This window comes from Abramis brama (genome assembly GCF_963993115.1).
Source record: "Abramis brama genome assembly, chromosome: 3".
NCBI classification, from domain to species: Eukaryota; Metazoa; Chordata; class Actinopteri; order Cypriniformes; family Leuciscidae; genus Abramis; species Abramis brama.
In genome coordinates, this window is record NC_139965.1 from 30,554,211 (window position 1) to 30,578,228 (window position 24,018).

Sequence of the window (24,018 nt, forward strand, 5' to 3'; positions counted from 1 at the left end):
AATTAATGGATCTGACAATCGGAACCATTATGAATCGTTTATGTTGGTGAATTGACTCGAGAACCGCTCAGGCCGATTCATGGGCCCAGTCCCAAATGGCACACTTAATATGCACTTTCGGTTTTGTGGACGATTCCGCTGAATTGATTCGTTGGAAAGGTCCGAGTCAAAAGAACGATTGGTTTACGAATTGGACGTAGCAAGAGCTCACGCGGCCACCGTACTTATTGTAAACATGGCGTCCGACGAAGATAGCGATGAGGATTTCGTGTCTTACGGAACTCCTTTAGAGCCTCTAGAAGAAGGTACTAACGTTACATGTACACTGTAGTTGTTATTTGCTTGAATGTGCAGGTTTTTGATGCATAAGAGCTGTGAATATTTAATGAAAACGTGAATTCCACGTTGTTCGTATATGTGTATTTCAGATGAACCCAGCAGAAAGCCAGTCCCCGTGCACGAGCAGACGGTTAAAGATGAGAAGGGGCGCTACAAGAGATTTCACGGAGCTTTTACTGGTGGCTTCTCCGCTGGTTACTTTAACACAGTGGGCACCAAAGAAGGTCAATGCCAACCTTGCTCAGTGCAGTAATGCTTTTGATTCTGTTAACCGGGTCTTGTAGTTTAACTAATCTGCTATGTCCTTTAGGCTGGGCACCATCAACATTTTTATCAACTCGACAGCAAAAGGCAGAGAGGCAGAATGCTAGACCAGAGGACTTTATGGATGAGGAGGTTAGTGTGTGAATCCTTGGTTCTCACACGTCAACACTTCTGTGCCTTGATACCTGTAAAGTTGTTGGCGTGTACTTTTTTTTCTAATACATAATATGTTTTGTAAAAGGATTTTGGTGAGCATGGTATTGCCCCTAGAGAGATTGTCACTACAGATGATTTTGCATCGGAGAGGAAGGATCAGTTAAAAGACAAAGCTCGAGCCGTCAGCTCGATTGCTGCTCTGATACCTGGAGACACTGGACTGCTGGAGGAGCTTATTGCCCCTGCACGGTAAGCATCACTCTAACTAATATGGGCTAGCTCTAATGTAACTGAAAGCTAAACTTATTACATGTCATTGTGTGATTGCTAGGTCATCTATTGGTGTGGAGCTGCTGAGAAAAATGGGCTGGAAAGATGGCCAGGGAGTCGGACCAAGACTGAAGAGAAAGCAACCCAAGCAAAACACTGGTGATGAGAGAAGATATAACAGATGTTTTGTTTTAGCTGAAGTGCCATTTTTAGGTTTTAGGTCTGGAAAGTATGATATGATGTGCTGAGCACAATGTTAACATTTCAAGAAGCTTAGCTTTGCTCTCTCTCGTCTTTCAGATGCGGTTAGAGTTTATGGCTGTGTTTTGCCGCCCAATGGATCTGAGGAGTCCGAGGTGGATATTGTTTAATGTTTGGGGTTCTGATCAGATTAATTTGAAATTTATAATGGCTGCATCCAAAATTGTATATTCTCTGAGTAGGTACTCCTTTTGATTTGGTACTTACTTCGCAACCAGTGAAAAGGATGTTATAGTATGATTGTTGTCTGGAAGTACTACATTCATCATGTTGTCATAGTCATGTGACCTACCAGGGTCAGTTGCTTTGCTTCACTGCTATTCACTAATTTCTCCAGTGGGCTCATTGGATTGTAAAGTGTCCATCAGATGTGCCCCTCAGAATCTAAGTCCTTTTACCTACTGTTTTATGAATACTGTGAATTCGGACATACTACTCGTTTCACATATGAGTATGCTTATTCAGATGCAGCCTATGTGATTACTATGTGAAGAATGGACAGATTTTAGTCATACTGAAAAACTTTTTATTTTTGTTCAGGATGATGATGATGAATTTGCTCCAGAGAATGTGACCTTTGCCCCCAAAGATGTGATCCCAGTGGACTTCACCCCTAAAGTGGACTCCCATGGTCTGGGTTACCGAGGGCTGAACCCTCTACAGGCCTTGGAGGGCGGATCAGGGTCAGGACATATAAACCTCTTCACGATTCACTCTGATAGAGCAACCAGCTTATTTGGAGACAAAAAAAAGTCAGGACAGCAACGCAGGGGCGGGATTGGAGGACAGGTAACGCCAACGTGCTGATCAGTAATGGCCTAGAAAACTAAATTTGCTACTAAAACTAAAACACTCCCATTAGAAGAAACATGCTGACATCAGTGTATATGTGAGTAGGCTTTTGGAGTTGGTGCAATGGAGGAGGAAGATACCGATATTTATCATAAGGACTCCATGTCCAACTATGATGCTGTGCTGGGAGGAGAAGAGCCAGGGGATGGGCTCTATGGATGGACTGCTCCCCAGCAGTATACCAGGAAGAAGAACGGTTGGTGACATGAAGTCCTTGGCTGTGTCCTCATAATGTCATGATGCATTTATGTTGCATCAGGATGTCAGAACTGGGTGCTCTTTGAGTGTCTTTTGTAATGTGACCATACTGTTTCGTGTCAAATTGTAGGCTTAGCAGGAAAGATGGCTCCTCTGACAAATGTATACGTTTTTTGTTCCAGACTCAAAAAGAGATGTGGCGTATTCGGGCAGGATTCTGGAGGGGTTTACACTGGCCTCCCAAGCCGCAGAAATTAAAACTGTAATGTACAGCACTAGGCATTTCCTTTATTACTTTATTTGGTGTGAAAAAGTTGTGCTGTTAAATTAGGCTCACTGGTTTTGTTTCTAGGTCTATCCTCCCCCTGATCTGCCCCGTGATTATCGGCCTGTACATTACTTCCGTCCTGTGGTTGATCCATCCTCCGTCAGTCCTATTGTTGCCCAGGCACTGCAGGCTTCACGTGGACACCTATCACAGGATGTACCACAGCAGGGTCGTCACAATTTAGACTCTGCTCAGAGACGTGACATGCTGGGAGAAAAGCCTCTAGAGGGTAAGGATGTCTCTGTGTATGTGTTGTGGCTGTTTTAAGAGTGATTTGAATTATAGATTTGTGATTGCAGGTAGATTCAAATCAGAGCTGTCACATTTTCATTACACGAACAAAAACAATTCACAATAATGATATGATCACGATATTTATAGAAACTTTGAAAAAAAAAATAATGCTATCAGTCAAATTTATCTTTACATTTATTTTGTGTTTTCTCTTTTTTTGGCCAAAGAAACACTCAAAATCTGAGTGTAGGGAGGTGGAGAGAGAGTACGTCTCAGATCTCATAACTTCCTTGTTAGTCCAAAAACAGTGTTTATTGAAACCAAGCTCCCAAAAGGGGGAGAGGGAGGGGACGGGATGAGGAGGAGGGAGGGTCGAGCTAGCCTCCGTTTTATTTGACAATACTTCGAACGTCAACAAGAAGTGACGTCACCCAACATCGCTTAGAGCACCTATAATTACCATGCTGGAGTATCCTTCGTATTTGAGGTGTAGATTTTTCAAACATGTATGGCGAACATCGTAAGTTTTCACACAAAAAAAAAATCCTCATGGTAATGGTGGGGATGTCGAAAATTATTTTAAAATGCAAAACTGTTAGCAGTGTACAAAAACATGATAGAAAATAGCCTGTTCCTTCTAAATTAGGGTGTTTTTTGATGTAAAAAACTTGCTAACATTATAAGTGGACCTCAAAGAACATTATAAGATAAAAAAAATGCACTTTATTACTCCTTTTAATACATTTTATAACCCAAACTTTTGTTTATGTTCCATAGGCCCTAGTTCTGTGTTTGAGTTGCTTGACAGTAAGGACAGAGAGCGTCTGAATGAGTTCCGCAGAGCGGCCGAGGGGCGGAATAAGCCAGCGGGAAACCTTTCCTCAGCTGCGGATCGAGCTGCCGTGGTGGCTTCGGCTAAAGCCGCCGCTCTGCAGGCCCTGTCCAGCCGTTTCAAGTCAAACACTCCACAGCCTGATTCCCACACTCAGAGCATGACCTCTCCAATCCAACCTCAGGCATCCTCTGAGACCCAGATGGCTTTGAATGCCTGGTCTGCTCCCACTGCAGATGCTAGCAAAACCTTTAAACCATTTTCAAACAATCCTCAGAAGCAGGCCCGCTACGATCTGTACATCAACAAACTCAAACAGGGCAATAAAGGTGAATTTGAACATTTTATGTTTGGTCTGATTTATCCTGGATTTTCCTAATCTGTGCTTAGCTAAATACCTGATTTCCGCACTATTTGTAGACGCCCTGGACTCGAGTCTGGACTCCTCCATGACGGAGTGGGAGAGAGGGAGAGAAAGGGACGAATTTGTACGCGCTGCATTACTCTATAAGCCCAGCAACTCTTCTCTCTCCTCACGCTTCACACGTAGCAAACAAGAGGATGACACAGACAATGTGGAGGTCACACGGGATCAAGAGGTTAGGAGCTCTTTGACATCTTTGACATAAGTTCAGGAAATTCGTTTGGTGATATTTCCAGTATTGTCCACTGTTAAGCAACTTGTTTTTATTATACCTGTTTTATACTTGTTTTATTTATGGTACCTTAATATTCACTCTCTTTAGAATGATGTGGATGACAAGCAGGCCGCTGTAAAGATGAAGATGTTTGGGAAACTGACCAGAGAAACATTTGAGTGGCACCCTGATAAACTATTGTGTAAAAGATTCAATGTTCCAAACCCTTATCCAGGGTAAGACGCAGACTTGTGGATCAAATCATATGCTGTATCTGAAGACATTTCTTTACTAAATTAAGGACAAAGGTCTTTAATACAAAAAAAAAAAAGTTGAATTGCCCTAATTGAGGAAAAAAATAATAATAATTTACAATCATATTAAATTGCAGCCTCAAAAAATACAATTACTGTTAATGCAATGTCTGGTTTTTTTTTTTATTAGTGCAATTCAACTTTTTTTTTATGGAAGGTATTTTCCACCAACCTTTAAATTAATGGAAAGATACAAATGTAACTAAAATGATTACATTTAAGTTTAAATTATTATTATTATTATTATTATTATTATTATTGCTTCAGCATTAGGAAAGGTTTGTAACAAATTTCTCTTTCATTTATCTTTTTTCTGTTTTCCAGGTCTAGTGTAGTGGGAATGCCTAAAATAAAGAGAGATAAGTACTCAGTCTTTAACTTCCTGACCATAACGGACAGCAGGGAGGCCCCGAGTGCTCCCAAAACTCCCAGCTCCAGCACAACCCTTCCCTGTTTGACTCCAGAAGTCTCAAATAAGAGATCCAGGTGGGATGTACCAGGGCAGGCATCTGAAACTAAAGACCCACTCAGTGCATTCCTCAGTGAAACTCGCAGTGAGGTTTCAGCGGCCCAGCAAAATGAAGCTGGGGTCAAGACCCAGACAGAATCTCCACATGCTTCTGTCACTCCAGAGGTATTCTTCACCCCTGAAGAATAAATTCAGAAAGTTTTCACCTAACTTGAAGGTGATTTAATGATCACATTTCTGTGCAGGTAAAAGTGGCACTGTCTGATGGGCAGCAGATTGAACAAAAGACTGAAGAGGAGGAGAAGGAAGAGGATGAAGAAGAGGTAAGGCCTCCAATGGATCTCTTTAAAGCCATCTTTGCCAGCTCGTCAGATGAGAAGAGCTCATCGTCATCTGAAGATTGTAGCGAGGAAGAGGACGAGGTGGCTCTTCCAACATCTGAACCAATCCAAAGCGGTGCAGGGACAGTGAACCCTCTTATCTCAGCTCCGATCACTCCTGTTCCTGACATCAGCAATGTGACGGGTATGCTTTATATGAGAAGTTCCATTAAAAACCTCTTTCAATGATTCAGATGTCATTGTCATAATCAATCATCTATTGACTTTATTTTCTCTCCCCCTCAGATGTGAAGCACCTTACAGCCCTGAGCATGCCATCTGCTGGAACTGCAGCACAAAATACTCAGTCCTCCGATAATGCTCCTGCTAAATCACAAGGCCTGGATGAAGAGGAGTTTGGCCCCAGACTGCCACCCCCTGGTCAGTCACTGTAACCACTACCGTTACCACCACCCTCAATTTATCATGTAAACACTGTGACTATGTGTTGAACCAGTGGTTCCCAAACCTGTCCTGCCGGCACCCCAACACTGCACATTTTCTTTGTCTCCCTAATCAAACACACCTGATTCAACTCATCAGCTCATTAACCCATGTGATAATGAGCTGATGAGTTGAATCAGGTGTGTTTGATTAGGGAGACAAAGAAAATGTGCAGTGTTGGGGTGCCGGCAGGACAGGTTTGGGAACCACTGTGTTGAAGCAATAATACTAACTTATTTCATTAAATAATAATAATAATGATGATTTCAGCTCAGTCTCACAAGACATAGTTTCTTTACAAGAATATATACTGGGTAATATATGGTAATATACAGGTGCAGCAATTTTAGCTTTATTACTCTTTCTCTTTCATCCAGAATTTTTTTTCTTTTCTACTAACATCAAGTTTTACATTGTTCCTCTCTTCATCAGGGCTTGTGCCACCTGCACGCTCACCGCAGCTGAAGAAACAGAAGAAAAAAGAGAAAGAGAAACACAGAGCCAAGAAACACAAGAAAGAGAAAAAGGTACAGTTTTTCTGGAACAGATTTATTCGGTCTGAGTGCCAGACTTCTTTGCAAAACTAGAAATGACATTGTTTCTTTTCTCAGAAGAAAAAGAACAAGAAACATAAGCATAAAGGGAAACAGAAGAAGAGGGTGGAGGAGTCCAATAGCAGCTCAGACGACACTGACTCTAACAGTGAAGATGAAAATAGAGTTGTGTCTACTAGTGAACTGCTTCAGAGGTCAGAGCTCATATTTCCAATCATATAGGATTTTATAATGCATCTTTTTAATGGTACTGTATCTTTGTATACATTATTTTGAATTTAACGGCTTGAAAGATGATTTCTCTCTCTCTCTCTCTCTCTCTCTCTCTCTCTCTCTCTCTCTCTCTCTCTGGCTTAGGTTAAAAAACATCAGGAATAAGAGATAGAAGAATTGAGAGTGAGGAAGTTGTCTTACGGAAACGTCAAGATAATACAGTGAATAGTGTGTGTGTGTGTGTGTGTGTGTGTGTACATTTATTTACATAAGTGTACCTAATGTTATGATTGCAGATATTTTTAATAAAAATGTAAAAAAATAAAAAATTGTATTGTAACGAAATGTCAACAAACACAATGTGATCAAACTACATTAACCTTGTTGTAATGCAACAGTAATTTGACCATATTCTGTTAAGATTCATGTTACTATAAAAGCAATTACGATGAAGGAATGAACCAAAGGAGGAAAGCTCAGATGGGAAGACTCAGGTGAAACTTAAAACCTGCAATCAACTGTGGAGCAGAACCGTACCTACTTATGAACTGTTTGAGACATGAGTTTACATGTTGATTTGTCCCTTTAACTTTAAGAATTGTTCTTGTTTTTTTTTCTCCCACTGTTATACATCCATTTATGAGTGCATGTGAAGGCAGGTTTATTTCTGTCACATTTGCTTGTTTAAATATAAGGGTCCCTTTTACCTTGTAAATAAAATTGGATAAAAATAGGCTAATTTGTTAACATTTTAACTAGGGATTTTGATTAATGTTGAAAATGTTAGTTTGTCTGATGTTTCATTTGATTGTTTGATTCTTTATACCATGGTACATGTCCAAAAATGTTTAATATTGTGATACTTTTTGGTGTTGTATGTGTGCAAGTTAGTCTATCTTTGGAAACACAGTAAAAACAATAATAATGGTGGTTACATTTTAGGGGGGCCTCCAGCTAAATAAGGGTGGATTTCAGCGGTGACGTGTAACGCAGTCACTCTTAGGCACTTTGGCAGGTTTGAATTGTAACTGTATAATAGGCCAGAATAGATGCACAATATCAGCTGCGCTTTCTCGCTCTCTCATAATGATCTCTCCAACACACCTCCCCTCACGCACTTGTTTAATTTGCTCCGGATGAATATTGTTGGTGTAACAGGTCTTAAATTTCAGCTTGGGATTAATTTGACTAATTCCCATAGATGTTATGCTTACACCTAAATTGTGTTGTTTTTCGCTGCTTATAGTGCTTAAACATTCCAATACATACACAATAATGTCAAATTGCCGAGTATTTATGTAAACACAGTCAGTTATGTTTTAAGTGTAATGGATCCATGCATCAGGTCTTAAAGTGACAGCAGCCTAATATACCGGCCGCCAAATTATGAGATAATATTAAAAATATCCAAGTGGCACTTTCCCTCCCATGGTATCGATGTCAAAATTGTGGCCAGTGAAAATGCTGAGTGGATAGTAACTTTGGAAAACCACTAGTCACAGTGGCCGGTGAGCAAAAAAGTTAATGTCAAGCACTATGGCACTAAATGGCATGAGACTTTGTGTCTTTCCTACACTTGCTATTCTTCATACTTAATTACAATATATTAAGTATGATTATATATAAAATAAATATTATATATATATATTTATTTATTTTTTATGTTATTATAGGAATTTTATAATAATTCCAAAAGCAAAACTCCTGAAAAGAAAAGGGTGTGGAAATGGCTACTGAATGGAAATCAGCAGCTGACTTTGACACATTTATTAGCCTTGGAGTAAAGGTATTTGTAGTTTTGGTTTCACTTTGAAAATTGATAGATTGTGCCGTTGTTTTTTAATAAATAGAAAACCAAAAAAAGAAAAAAAAAGAAAGATTAATAGATTAAACATTGCCGACCTAGACAAGATAAATCTAGACTTAATGAATACTAGCTCGATAGTTAATGATTTGAAATGACATCAGTATTCAGGGATTGACTGGTAGGGTAGCGTAGACTAAATTGTTCTGCTTACCTTAGTATACCAAAATATGAAATATCAATCCCTCACTGGGGACTGGGGACCCTAATATGGAAATCCTAGAATCGCCTCTGCATGCATGCTCGCACGTTGAATATCCTCTCGTAATTTTTACAGACACGCAGTGTGTCTATACCGCAGTACAAATACCTAAAGTAACGACCAATCAAATAGCGGCGCCGTGGCTTAGTTGGTTAAAGCGCCTGTCTAGTAAACAGGAGATCCTGGGTTCGAATCCCAGCGGTGCCTTTTGTACCATGCAGGCATGACGCTACATTCAGGTACAAAACGCTGTATAAAACAATAACATATGCTATAAAACAAAACATTTAAAATGGACTAATTAAACTGTAAATATATGGCAAAATATTCAAGTCGTATATAGCCTACGTTGCAGAAGCAGAGCAACATTTTTTGTATTTTGAAACCAATCTGTGCAGAAATATTTAAAATGGCTCTCATATGATATGGTATATTGTTCAGCAAGCATGTAAATAAGAAAATGGTGCGCACGCCATGCTTTGCAACGATGCATCCCTCCGTCCACGAGAGTGCAGGCTTTCACTGCCACAGACCTCACAGCTGGCGAGCGAGTCTCCCCCAGACAAACCATGAAAACAAACCAAGGCAAATTTCAGGAAAAAATGTCAGTGTACATTATTAGCATACAGCAGAATGTCTCACAAGAGTACCCTCGGTCGATTCTTAAGACGTTGCATTTCAGTTGACCATTTTGGCGTTTAACGTTTGATCAGCATCATTTTATCTTGGTGTTGCAGTGTTGTTTCGCATGTGATGCGCTCAGTAGTCTGTGATGGACAGGAGTCCACTGAGCTGCATTGCCGCGATTACTTCACCATGCATCAGGGCTTATTACATAATTGACAATTTGGCACCAAGTACCACTATAGAGGTAGTGGAACGATATTATTACTCAAAGATAAGATAGTGATTAAGTTAGTAAATGTCAAAGGTGTAGTGTTCGCCTCAAGAATCAGTGTGTGTCCTATTCTATGTTGTCCCTCCTGAACCTCCAATCCCGTCTCTCCCCTGAACGTCTCTCTGCCGTTCCCTCCATACAGCGCAATGAGGAGCCGCTCGAAAACAGGGAGAGACGTCGCTTTTGATGCTCGCGCAAGAAGTTAAATCGACCGTAAGCGTGAAACCGACATGAGATACGTGGTAAAATATATATATATCTGGATTTGGATTATGAGGAAATGACTTGAGCTGTGAACAACAAGAAGATGACGGTGATGATGGAGAGAATCGGTTCGATTCGGCTTTACCTTATGAAATGGATTTGTCTGCGTTGGGCTTGGGTTTGTGTGGGTAAGTAGACTTTTTAGGGATTGTGATATTATCATACACACACACACACACACAATTGTTATATATTGTATAGAACAAAAGAGTGAGGTGTGCGGTATATTTACATCAGAAGGTCTAATCACTTTTTATTACATTTGACCTTTTTCACCCACGTGTCAGAATGATATTAAATATTATTTCACTCCTAAGACCTGATGCAGGTGATTATAGGTTGGAGTATGGGAATGGCACCGATGACAAAGAAAGGTTAAGCGGCGCGCGCAGGTGTTGCAGCGTTCGTACAGGGAAAATCCAGGAGGACAGATCAGCGTTTGGCTTGTTGCCATGACAGTTATAAACAGGGCCTTATCAGTCTGATCTCCTCGAAGACCGACTGGCAGATTGTGAATTGTTTTGACAAATTTGTGTTATTGTGCAGTCTTTCATGGATAAAAAGCAAATTAAGTTGTTTACGTGCAGTTCTACACACCTTGTTATAATTGACACCACATATCGGTTACCACTTCATTGAAAAAAAGAGTTTCAACTCTTTTAAAATGGTTTGCTGCTCTCCCAGTCTGGTCTGTTTAGTAGTTTTAAAGGGGTTTGTGACACTTTTCGGCAGGTCAAACTGAGAGACCATTTAAACTTGCTGAGCTCCAGCATCCAAGTCCAACAAACTTGTTGTAGAGGAAAAAATATATATTTTCGAATACTATTATGATCAGATAATCTGATAACATAGTGATGACTAGTGCACAGTGACCTTTTCTACTTCCTCAGCATTCTGAGCATCAGTTTTGAGGATAAATTCTTATGTCCACAACTAGACTAAAGCTAAAGCAACGGTTTCACAGTCTGCCAAGTATTGGGGATCTGATCTCACCCTCAGTCTATTCCCAGACAGCACTCTAGGCTTGCTTAAGAAACACATGGTTTGTTGATGTCAGCTAAACACTCGACAAACAATCACAGCTAGAAGAGAGAGAATATGTGAGAAAGAGACATCTGCTTTTACCTAGCAGATCCTCTCATATCAGAGACAGAAGCACAGAAAGAGGATGAATGTGTGTGTTTTGTTGGAGGTGGTGGTATCCAGTGAAGGGGTGGTGACAAATGAGGGTTTGGTTGGGGGTGGGGGTGTGTTGATAGGACCAGTGACACCTAGAGCTCTTCTTCCTCACACACAGACAGACAAAGGGACCTTCTTCTCTCTTTCTTTATCATTCTCATCCACACACATACAAGCCGTTCTCTTTGACTACAGATATCCTGTAACCAGGCATCTTATTCCTACTAAATGTGTGTATCACTGATATTGACACATTTTCCTTTTAGAGAATGTTCAGTCTGGTAAATTAAGACAATAAAGATGTTCATCTACTGTAATTGTTTGCAGTAGTTCTGAAAAAAAAAAAAACTGTGCCAGTCATCACAATAACAACAAAATGTTCTCATTTATGTGTAGAGGTGATTTGCTAGAATGTCATTTTGGAGGAGAGAAACCAAGCAGAAAATTTTCAGCAGCCAAAAGATACAGAAAGAATATAGGTAAGACTGATCTGAGTTCAGGTTATGTGTGCTCTTTGTATCTGGGGATGTAAAAGTATGTCAGTGAGGTGATCATGAGCCTTGAGACTCAACATCTAAAAGTACTCAGAAATGATTTGTACTTGTATTGCAGGGATTCCCCTGATCTCTTTCCTGTTCTCTCACACAAAGAACAGAGTGTTAGCTTCTGCTCTTCTAGCTTTGCCTAAGGCATTCAGCCGCCCCTAGACATCATCATATTATGTAGAGTAAAAACTGTCGTTGGGTGTATGAGAGATGGCCGTTTACAAGTGTTAGGGATGTGCTGCCGTTTATATTCAGGGATCTTACTGCACACCAAACGAGGAAATATAAGGGAATTTGAATATTGTGATATTATTACTAGACTATTACTGATAAAAAGTCATGGAAATATTATTGAGAAATGTTCTTGTTTTTATGTTCAGCCCTAAATAAATGAGTATTATTAATAATAATTTATATTTATATATATATTATGTACAATATTTAAAAACCCAGTAATGACAAATGACTGAAAATTGAAGTATTATTATTATGTTTGACTACTACTACTACTGCTAATAAATTAAATGCAAACATTAAAATGGTTATATAGTAAAAATCTATCAAGGTTTGTTGAACCTGCCTTTGATAAACATTTACTTCCTAAATCTTCTTTCTTTACAGATGTTAAATTTATGCATGCATAAATACACACAGTTCTGTACTATCCTTTTTTATTTAAATAGACTTTACAGTGATTCAGCATAGATAAAAGGAGAAAAAGATGATGTATGAGAAAGAAAGAAAAACGGTGTATGGTTATACGCTCCTTTGCACTTTCTGTTTCTTCCTGGACTATTTCTGTTGCTTCCCAGACTATTTCTTCCTTGTCTTATTGTGTTTCTGCCCAAATGCGTAATCATTAGCACACACTCTCACACACTTCCACACTAAATTGAGTATTGTGTGTCTCTCTCTGATCCTTCTTGAGTGATATCATATATACAGGTACCTACCATGCACTCAGGAATCCATAAAGGCTGATGTGATGTGCTGATGCCATCTCAATCACAGTGTGACAGCGGTGGTCACACACAAACAATGCCCATGTCTTCTGTGTGTGTTCCTCAGCTGCCTGTGGCGGTAAGGTGGAGTTACACACTGAGAGGAGAGGAGTGATCTACAGCCCATCATGGCCCCTCAACTACCCGGCCGGAGTGAACTGCAGCTGGAATATACAGGGAAGCCGTGGAGATGTGATCACAATAAGGTAGACGCACACAAGCAGACTCTCGCTGTGGTGATTTATATGAGCAGTGTCTTGTTTATTCCTATTAACGTGATACATTACAAGATTATAGTGCCTGTTCAGCAGCTGTCCTTTTCATGGTATCTTGATATTGGAAATGTTTTACGAATTAGCATTTCTCCTCTCTGCAAGAAATTGTCATGACAACTTTCACATTTGTCATGACAACTTTTTCACTGTTAGGGCCCTTAATGGCTTTTACTAGTCAATTGAATGTATGATATTTCCAGACCAAAAACAATGTAAGGTTTCTTTCAAACTAATTAACTGATTTGTGCATTTCAATGTTTATGAGCCTGTTTGCAAGTGCGCAGCATGTATATTGGTCTGTGTAGTCTTCCGTTTGAAAGCGCCTAGACTGCTGTATTGCTTGAGCTGACTGCAGGGATTTTATAATGTACTTTTTCTCGCCTCTCATACCACTGCTGTGAGTGTGTGTGTGTGTGTGTGTGTGTGTGTGTTTGGGCTTTGACTCTGCTTTAATGTAATGATTTTATCTAAAAGCATGACATCATCCCCCAATTCTCCTCAGAGATCTGTTCTTGGAGGAAACCCTAAGGTGGAAAAGGATAATAGTTCTGATCATTTCTTTGAATCCATTCTGGCTAACTACTCATTGTCTAAAAGCTGAGTAGAAGTGCTATCAAACAGATTTCTCACATTGCCTGAAAATCTGAACCCACTCAACTAAAACTAAGATGAGATGGAGAATTGGAATTAAGGATTTCTTTCACTGATCTAGTTGACTTTTGACAGTTGATTGCTGACATTCTGTAGTACCAGCATAAAGATTTGTTAGAAAGCAAAAAACGTAAAGTATTGTTAGATATTTGTGACCCTGGATCACAAAACCAGTCTTATGTTGCACGGGTATATTTGTGGCAATAGCCAACAAAACATTGTATGGGTCAAAATTATAGATTTTTCTTTTATGCCAAAAATCATTAGGATATTAAGTAAAGATCATGTTCCATGAAGATATTTTGTAAATTTCCCACCTTAAATATATAAAACATTTATTTTTGTGAATGGATGCAGCACTATCGCCAATAGAAATGGACAACTTTAAAGGCGATTTTCTCAATATTCCGATTTTTCTGTACCCTCAGATTCCAGATTTTCAAATAGTTGTATAGGCCCTTTCACACCGGATGCGTAACGAAAAAGCGAATAGTTCGTGTGCGAATAGTTCGCGTCAAAACCATTCACATGAGCCGCGTAAACACGGTCTCTATCTCTATCTTTGACGATAGCTTTCTATCCCATATGTAGTTTAGCCTGCTAGCCTACACAGCACAGGACTATACAACGACTAAAACTATCACACAACATACTCACAGTCGTGATAACCGAGTTGGTTGGCAATGCTACGCCACACAATCATTGTCCTTGTAGTATATGATTGGCTGAAGCCTTTTCTGTCGTCGCAAAAGTAAAAAAAAAAAGCCGCAGCACATTCGCGTTCGGTGTGGAAGCGCTCATTACACAAACAGCTGATCAAAAAATAAAACCATCGCGCAAATTATTCGTGCGTCAAAATCGCGTCCAGTGTGAAAGGGCCTTATCTCGGCCAAATATTGTCATATCCTAACAAACCATACATCAATGGAAAGATTATGTATTCAGCTTTCAGATGATGTATACATGTCAATTTGAAAAAAATTACCCATAAGACTGGTTTTATGGTCCAGGGTCACATTTAAACTTTTTTTTTTTTAAGTATCTAATAATTTATTTTTTATTTTAATGTACATTTAATTATTGCTGGAAAGGAAACTGATGGTATTCAGAATTTTTTTTATTATAATTTTCAACTATTTCTGAGTCTATCACAAGTCATTGTTGCAATTTCGACAAAGCCTCTTCTGTGTCAGCCAGACACACATCAGCAGTTTTCACAACAATGGTTAATATATCACAGAAAACTAAACATTTAAGTTTGTGGGGGATAAAAACACTTGTTTATGATCACCAAATATAAGACACTGCAGCACTAGTGAAGTGATGGTTCTGCCAACTGTCAAAACTCTCTGGCACTAGCCCCAGGTCATCAGGTCATCCTTATTGTTGAGTCCTGTCTGAAATATTCAGAGGCTTTGCATAATGTGTATGTGATTGACAGCCAGAGGAGGTTTGAATGTCTGTATTTTAATGACTATATACATACAGACTACTGCTGGGATTGCAATGATAGTGCAGTTCAGTAATGTATGTCATATAAATTAAACAAGATGAAACTGATTTACTCTTCTGCAGACTGCAGGTTTGCATTGAAACATCTTCAGATGATTGTAAAACAGTAGAGGAGACTTGGAGAGTCTTGGCGGATTTGGAGAGAGTGTGCAGGAGAAAGAGAACAGGGCAATAGATGTGTAACATTGTCAAGTTAGTGGCTGCAAAAGGCCCATTCTTCTGTAATGGTACTGGATTTTATCTCTCACACACCTCATAATAAAATCATATGATTTTTCATAAATAATTTGATCTTTAAAAATAGTTTAATATATTATACAATATATAAAACAAATGTGATGGGGACATGCTGCAAAGTAAGACTGACCCATTTATTGTGAAAAAGGTTTAAAAAATATATTATTCAAAGAGAAGAAAACAAATCACTGCTATGCAGTGATACTGTAAAAGCTGTTCTGTATTTTCATTTTCTGTAAATATTTTTAGCAGCTCATTTATTGTGGCTCTCATACTTCTTTTGATGATATTGTTCTGGAAGTGTTCTTGTACATTATTGTACAGTGGAAGTGTGCAGTTCCATCGCATACATTAAGCACCATGTGTTTACCGTGTCCAGTTTTCACAGCTTTGATGTGGAGGACACGGGGGACTGCAGGGGGGACTGGCTGCTGCTCGGCCCCACATGGAAAGCTGAGTATCGGTTCTGTGGTTCAGTTCTTCCTCCTCCCTTCATCTCCTCCAGAGGACGAGTCTTGGTCTATTTCCACTCTCAGGCCAACAGCTCCGGACAGGCACAGGGCTTCAGACTGTCTTATATACGAGGTGAGTGAGCTTAGAGTGTGCATATGTTCCATGAGAGCCTATTCAAAGAATAATTCACTCAAACATGGGCAGTCATTTACTTAATCATTATGGTCCAAACCCATATAACTGTTTTTCTTCTATGAAACATAAACAGAGCATGAAAGAAAAATTTGTATATATATATAAAGGTGTGTTATACAATAAGAATCCAATAGTTAATGCAACTCGTGCCCTATATTCAAATCTGGTGTCATGTTATTGGTTATTGTGTGTCTTGTGACCAATTGACAGGCGCTATGATTTTTTTTCATGCAACTGATCAAAAATACAGTAAAAACAGTAATAATGTGAAATATTATTACAGTATAAATAACTGCTTTATATTGTAATATATTTTAAAATGTAATTTATTCCTTTGATGGCAAAGCTCATTTTCAGCATCATTACTCCAGTCTCCAGTGTCACATGATCCTTCAGAAATCATTCTAATATGCTGATTTGCTGCTCAAGAAATGCTTAATATTTTTGTGAAAACCATGACATTTTTTCTTAATTCTTTTTCTTCGATGAATTGAATACAAGTTGTATTTGAAACAGAAATGTAACGTATTGCAAATGTATGTAAATGTAATGTAAAATGTAAGAGAATTTGTAATGTAACATTATATATGTCTTTACTGTTTTAATGCATCCTTGCTAAAAACAAAAAACAAAACAAAAACCTTACTGAACACTAATCCTTAGAGAAGTTGTGTGCATTATTCAAATGCAAACAAATGTTTCGTTTTTTTGTGTGTGAACTAATACTTTAAATCTTCAAACAGTGTTCAGAAGAAGTGGTCATGCCATATTATACTTTTGTGTTCTAGGGTTTAATACAAAATGATTTGGCATAGTTTTATTATACTTTATTCATTTTCATCAGATTTAGTTCTCTTCCTGCGTTAGAAAGCAGCTAAATCACGAAGACTCTTTCCGCCGCATATAGATTTACCGTAAGCACAGATTGACCAGGCAAATGCAGGCTTAGCAGATCAATAGTGTATGGCCATAGAGCCGTGATAAACGCTAATGTTACATAATGTACTATGAGAACTGATGTGCATATTTGGATAACACTACTTTCAGTGCGTTTTAGATAGATCTCCACTGTTGATTAGATCTAATATGTAGCTAATGAAGATGAAGGAGATAATGGGCTGTCATTACTCAGCTCCACAGGGCATGTGTGCATGTCATTGAGTGAGTGAGTGTGTGTGGGGGGGTGAAATGCTGTGTTTGTGCATTTTCCTTAGAGGTGCAGTTCAATCAATAATACTGAACGGCTGTGTTTGTTAAGCTGTCAACAGGCAAACACCATCTGCAGAGTGGGTAGATTTGATTGGCTTTTTTGAACAGTGTCAGTGTTTACGTGTGCAAAATACTCAAATCTCTTCTTCTCTCTTGTCTGTTTTTTTCTCGTTAGGTCGACTGGGTCAGAGTAGTTGTGAGAACGACGAATATTTATGTGGAAACGGTAAGTGCGTTCCACGTTCCTGGCGCTGTAATGGATTGGATGAGTGTGGAGACAATACAGATGAAAGGATCTGTGCCGCCCCACCCACATCCGCCCGGGTGAGTCTGTGTCCGCCAGGCACCTTGCAGTGCTCTGATATCCAATCTACCCGCTGTCTGCCGGTGTCTCTGCGCTGTAACGGAGCCCGGGACTGCCCTGACGGATCTGACGAGTCCCACTGCCCCGACACGTCCTGTGGAAAACGCTTAGTCAACTTCTACGGGACGTTTGCCTCACCTGATTTTTTCCGTCCAAACAGGAGCAGCGGCACAGATCTTCACTGCACGTGGTTCCTGGACACACAAGTATGATAAGAATCTCAGTCATTCTTATTTTGAGTTGCCTTTCTGCAAAATTTGTCTTTATGACATTGAATGATTGCAATTATGAAAACAAATGTTCTTTGTGTACATGGGTAACTTACAGTATGTATTTCTGCTTTTCCATAAGCACCACCTACTGTGAAAGAGTGATTTTGCATTTTCATTCAAGCCGTTTTTGTTCAGACATGTGGTTCATCATTTTATAAAACTTTGTCAAAACATTTGTTATTTGAACTGTAAAGTTGTCATTTTACATTTAAGGAAATTACCATAGGCATTGGTGTTGTTTCAAAACAGTGTTGCTACCCAAACAGCATGTAGTTCTATTTCTAATATCATACTTTTCTGATGATTTCAAGAAATATATGTAAGAAAAATTCCCCCAGTCACTTTGTTTGCCAGTCTGGAATTTGCAAGTATTATCAAATCACTTACAGTGTTCCTCGTGACTGTCTTTGCTTCAGGACCCAAAGCCACTGGTGCTGCAGGTGGACCTACAGCTGGGTGTGGGAGACTCTGTGCGTGTTTACGATGGTTTGGGAGAGCGTGCAGAACGCCTTCTGCAGAGTCTCTCTCACCATAATAACCACAGACGAGCTCTGCTGGAGTCTTCCCAGGGACAGATGAGCCTCTTCTACCATGCTAAACCACACAGCCCTGGACATGGATTCAATGCCACCTACCAGGTCTCTTATTCCCTCTGATGCTAATGACCATTTGTATGCTTCCTGCTGATAAATGATGCTCTCCATTTTTCATTGACATTGTCTATGTTGTTGGAATACTTTGCATCAGTACAGTGTAGAATTGTCTGGTCTTTCTGTGCTTGCATGCATCTGTATTGTCTTAGCCACACACCACAGTCCATTCACTGACAGCACACAAATTCACAAAGCTAGAAAACACTTCCTCCGTCTGACAAGCTCTAATCTTATTGTTGTTTGGCTAAATGCAACAAGGGCTAGGGCACACAGCCTTTTTTTAATCACTCCACCTAGAAACAAAGTAGTTTTTACTTGTGTAAACAAAGTGCTTTTTAGGATTAAATAATCACTAGAATTGCCCAAGTTAATGGCAACAAGTCTTTGAATGATGTTTAGTGTTTGTTTGAGGCACAGAAGTTACTTTTATTTCAGCAAGGAGTCAAGTAAAGACATTGACAATGTTACAAAAGATTTCGATTTCAAAATAGATTGTAAAAAAGTCAAGACAAACCTATGCAGTAGTTTAAAAAGGTTGAAGTTTGAAGTAGTTTATGTTTGAAGTAGTTATAAAAGCTTGATGTTTGAAACATTTTTAAGTTTTGTTCTTTTGAACTTTCTATTAATCAAAAATCCTGTAATATTGTATTCTGATTTCCTCAAAAATTTTAAGCAGCACAACTGTTTAACTGTAGAACAGCAAATCAACATATTATAATGATTTCTGAAGGATCATGTGACACTGAAAACTGGAATTAATGACTGCTGAAAACCATCACAGGAATAAATTACATTTTAAAATATATTATAACAGTTATTTTAAATTGTAATAATATAAAACGGTCCTTGATTCTGATTGGTTGAGCCGCATTCGAAGCCATTGTAAATTACTCGACAAACATACACCTGTGACCGCACTACATTAGTGTTACTGCGCAACTGCCGTTTGTGATTCTTTGTTGCTGCATATGTTGCTTAGCAACCTCTTTGGAACTACATTGCTTGGCGTAGGAACGTTTTTTTTTTGTTGCTGGTGTTTATTTTATGAATAACATAAATATTAAAATGAATATTTTATGGAGTAACCATTTTATAAAAGCGTTATGCTCCACGTCGTGCCTAACAACGCCCCTTAGCTATTATAAATCCACTGTAAAACACGGCTTCAAGGGGCTTATTGCTTAATTTAAAAATATTAATGTTTTGATCTAATGAATGCAGGCTTGGAGAGCATAAGAGACTTCTTTCAAAAACACTTTTTAAAAAAGTCTATCAACCCCAGATATAATCAGTTGAAAATAAGTTATGTATTTTAAGTGGTTGGGTGAAATTTAGCAGGAAATTTGAGGTTTACATGATTAGTTCTTGTATTGCAGAAACACAACTGACAAAAAAACTCCACAAGTAACCTGCAGTTAAATGTTTTAACCACAAATGGCGATAGAGAGGCCAACGTTCCACAATGCAGCTTTAACTAGATATCCTTAAAGGAGAACTCCGGTCAATTTTAACATTGTTTAGTTACCTATGATCACGCGCGTGAACTCGACAATCGACTACTTTGGACTTCGACCGAAAACAGGATGTAAATACAGGTATGTGCGCTGGCTGAAATAACATCACTTTTATTCATATCTTTCACATCTACTGCAGTCAGATTCACCGTGTTCACTCCGAAGGAATCACTCACATGGCTGGGCACTTGTGGCTGGGTAATGACACATCAAGGATGTTAAGAAGCTAAAAGCAGGTTTAAAACTTGCCCCATTGAAGTCAACAGGGTGCAAATTTTAAAAAGAGGATAACACGGTGTAGGCAACACCGATTTTTGTCGTTGTTCTCTGTATTGACAGCACTCCAAATTTACAAAAAAATAAGCTCAATGTTAAAATTGACCGGAGTTCTCCTTTAAGCAAAACTGTGAAATAATTTGTGCTTACTACAGTTTATGACACTGTGACACTAATGGTGTTTAACCTCCACCCCTCTCTCTGCAGGTTAAGGGATACTGCTTTCCAGGTGAGCATCCATGTGGCACAGACGAGAGCTGTTACTCTGAGCTGCAGCGCTGCGATGGCTACTGGCATTGTCCTGGGGGGCGAGATGAGGAGGACTGCCCCTTGTGCCAGCCAGGAGAGTATCCCTGCGAGGGTGGCAGTGGGGCGTGTTACTCTGCTTCTGAGAGGTGTAACAACCAGAAGAAATGCCCCGACGGCTCGGATGAGAAAAACTGTTTTGACTGCCAGCCTGGAAACTTCCACTGCGGAACCAACCTGTGCATCTTTGAGACGTGGCGGTGTGACGGGCAAGAGGACTGTCTCGACGGCAGTGATGAAAGAGACTGTCTGGCGTCTGTGCCCAGGAAGGTGATCACAGCGGCTCTGATTGGCAGCTTGGTCTGCGGGCTGCTGCTGGTCATTGCACTGGGTTGTGCCTTTAAACTCTATTCGCTCAGGACAAGAGAGTACAGGTGAGGTCATTTCCATCCGTTTCCTGTTTGCATTTAAACTCATAGCAAAATAAATCAGGAACTGTATAGTGATTCCTGGATTCTTTTTTTCTTTTATCTGTATTTTTCTCTTAATAAAACAAGATCTATATATTTGATAATAAAAATTATGTAAGATAATTCTTTCTATTTTTATTTATTTTTCTTTCTTAACCCATTTGCAATTTTCTTTTTTCTGACTAAATTTTGTTTTTGCTTAATGTATTTAAATATATGTTTTTGAAAGAACTCACCTAGGCTGCATTTATTTGATCAAAATACAGTAAAAGCTGTAATATTGTGAAATATTATTACAATTCAAAATATTATTTTAAAATTTAATTTATTTCTGTAAATTTCTGCCCATTTGTTGCTTTGGGGGATGATGCGCTGTTTTTCTCTAGTTAGCCTTGTAAAGACACAGCAGCACCTAAAATACTTGCACTTCATCAAACTGTCAAAGTAAAACAGCGCCTGGAGATCCTAGCCTGCCTGCCTGCATGTGTTCAGTAGCTTTCCTTTTTTAAAAGCCTTTGTATGTTCCTCTTTCTCATTAGAGCTTTTGAAACCCAGATGACCCGACTAGAGGCGGAGTTTGTTCAGAGGGAGGCTCCGCCCTCCTATGGTCAACTGATAGCTCAAGGCCTCATACCTCCCGTGGATGACTTTCCCGTCTACAACCCCACACAGGTGTGTGAATATGACATTGAATTTGAATTGAAGTAGTATACAGGATTGCAATTCAAATTTGAAATTAAAAGAAATTTTAATAAGTGTCATTTTTAACTAGAAAAGGATGACAAAGTTTGAATAATGGCTTGACAATGTCTTATCTGAAAGTTTAAAAAGATTTGCAGATTGGTTTATTTGAAAAACAAATTTGTATTTAATTTATTTCCTTATTTCTTCTTTATATTGAATACAATTTTAAACCTAAATTGAAAAAAATGCTTAATTTCTCAGAATGACTTTACCTGTTTGTCTGAATTGTAATTCAGTGAATTCTACTTCCTTTGTGCCAGTTCAGTTACGATTCCACAAAACCCACAAAGACACTAAGCAAACAAATATGGCAAACAATATGATAAAAATGACAAACAATTTCCATGTTTTCCCCATTAAATTACTTTTTAAATATTGTCTGATTCTGAGTCTCCATGATAAAATTGTTCTCAACTGAAAAGCTATATGACATTTTTTAACGGACTGCGTATTTTTAGCTCTACAAATTAGCAACAGAGGCTTAAGATAAGATGCGTAAGAAATGAGTTCTACTCACACTAGAGTATTTAAGAACATAAAACAAATGTCTTGAAATAAAACATCTGAACAATGTCTTGAGCTGTGGTTAGCGTTATTTTTCAATTATTCAACGGCCTGTCGGCAAGTACGGGAGTTTGCATCATGTGATTAAACGGGCGAACGCTGTCTCCATAGTAACTGTAGAGAGTCCAACTGAATGACTGACAGTTATTTGATAGAGTCTGTTTCTCTATTCTCTCAGGCGTCTGTCCTGCAGAATCTCCGTTCGGCTATGCGGAGGCAGATTCGCCGCCACTCCTCTCGTCGTTCCTCGTCACGGCGGCGTCTTGGTCGTCTGTGGAATCGCCTGTTCCATCGTGGCTCTCGGTTACGGGGTCAGATCCCTCTCCTCACGCCTCCGGGTCACACGCACACAAACGCACACCCCGATCTGAGCCTCCACACCTACAACACAGCGGACGATGGCGGCGAGGAGTCGCGAGAGAGTGTGGGACAGACTCCGCCGTCCTGTTCGACGGTGGCGCTGGGATTGGCGCTGCAGGCTCACACTGAGGCCCTCTGCCGACCTGACAGAGAGTCTCCGGCCTCTCCTCTCTCTCTGCCCTCGCCCAGCTCGCCCCGCTCCACCTCTGACACCCTGGAGGACGAAGATGATGAAGATGACAGATGTTCAGAGGGGATGAGAGCGAGATCCAAACAGGGCATTTCCCCAAAACAAAAAGATGCCGATAGTCCGCCCGGACCCCCCGATAGCCCCAAACGCAGAACGAGCCGGTCGAGATCCTCCAGACGGCTGGTGCAGGAACTGGCTGCAGAGCTCAGAGGAGTCTCTCTCCTACGCTACACCTCTGTGGGCATCTCGCCGCTTTCTTCCCCCGAGTCACCCACGTCCTCCAGCGGTCAGTCTGAGGAGCAGAGGAGCTTTCCTACATTCAGAAAACCACACACAGACTCGCTCACAGATGCTCATGGACACTCCAGGAAATCATCAGGAACGGAAGATGTTCCTGGTGACTGTGTCAGGCTTTGCAGACTCACAACTAGTGAGGAGGAAGAGGATGAGATTCTGTTAGTGCACTGAGAAGCCTTTATCAGCCTCCCTATTCTGATTTTGTGCCAACACAGTGAGCCTTACCAGGTTCAACCAACAGCCTTCCATCCAGAGTCATAAAGTACGTTTACATGCGCAGTATAATGAAGCTTTTTGCATAGTCGAGCTACAGACTTCATCTGACTGTATATATAACACAATTTGAATGCAAATATTTGAAGGATTAAAGACATGTTGAGCGTCACTTCTGTTTTTTGGAAAATGTCACAAGGCCAGTTGAAGTCTGGATAGCGTGTGTACATGCTGGACGAAGCCGACAGCCAGTCACGCCTGGGTCTGTTAGTCTGACTTTGCAAAATAACAGACTGGTATTATTTCAGTCAGGCTAAAGCATTTACATGACATTTGAAAAAGACAAAGTATTGCTTTAGTTGGACTGAAATTGAAGAGCATGTAAACATACAGTATCGTTCAAAAGTTTGGGATCGGTTAGAATTTGTTTGTTTGTTAAAGAAATTGATATTTTATTCAGCAAGGATGCATTACATTGATCAAAAGTGACAATAAAGACTTTTACATTGTTACATAAATTTCAAATAAATGCTGTTCTAGAATTGAATGAAAAAAACTAAAATATTAAGCAGCACAACTGTTTTCAACATTAATAATACGGTAATAATAAGTGTTTCTTGAGCA

The 24,018-nt window shown here is 39.5% G+C and overlaps 2 protein-coding genes and 1 long non-coding RNA gene across 4 annotated transcripts; 2 read left to right on the forward strand and 1 right to left on the reverse strand.

Moving 5' to 3' along the window:
• Positions 1-153: 153 nt before the first annotated feature.
• Positions 154-7,480, forward strand: gpatch1 (G patch domain containing 1). 2 transcript variants are annotated; one of them, XM_084108586.1, is made up of 19 exons: positions 154-305; positions 429-563; positions 650-735; positions 845-1,008; positions 1,091-1,188; positions 1,330-1,385; positions 1,831-2,079; positions 2,188-2,338; positions 2,523-2,602; positions 2,693-2,897; positions 3,680-4,063; positions 4,155-4,333; positions 4,481-4,608; positions 5,011-5,320; positions 5,401-5,680; positions 5,782-5,916; positions 6,412-6,506; positions 6,591-6,727; positions 6,891-7,480. In XM_084108586.1, exons 1-19 carry the CDS (start codon positions 236-238, stop codon positions 6,916-6,918), a joined length of 2,970 nt encoding a protein of 989 aa, XP_083964712.1. In that variant the 5' UTR covers positions 154-235; the 3' UTR covers positions 6,919-7,480. The 2 variants fall into 2 exon arrangements, with proteins under 2 accessions (XP_083964712.1, XP_083964713.1); XM_084108587.1 differs by having other exon boundaries at positions 6,594-6,727.
• Positions 7,481-9,348: 1,868 nt separating this feature from the next.
• On the forward strand, positions 9,349-23,566 carry lrp3 (low density lipoprotein receptor-related protein 3). The gene is made up of 8 exons (XM_084107844.1): positions 9,349-10,102; positions 12,767-12,905; positions 15,754-15,959; positions 17,407-17,801; positions 18,284-18,505; positions 20,518-20,990; positions 21,566-21,698; positions 22,513-23,566. The coding sequence occupies exons 1-8, from the start codon at positions 10,018-10,020 to the stop codon at positions 23,350-23,352; spliced, it is 2,493 nt and encodes an 830-aa protein (XP_083963970.1). The 5' UTR covers positions 9,349-10,017; the 3' UTR covers positions 23,353-23,566.
• On the reverse strand, positions 17,694-18,334 carry LOC311078838. The gene is made up of 3 exons (XR_014605290.1): positions 18,255-18,334; positions 17,921-17,955; positions 17,694-17,789 (listed from the first exon to the last, which is right to left on the reverse strand). It is a non-coding gene; the product is annotated as an uncharacterized lncRNA (long non-coding RNA).
• Positions 23,567-24,018: the final 452 nt, after the last annotated feature.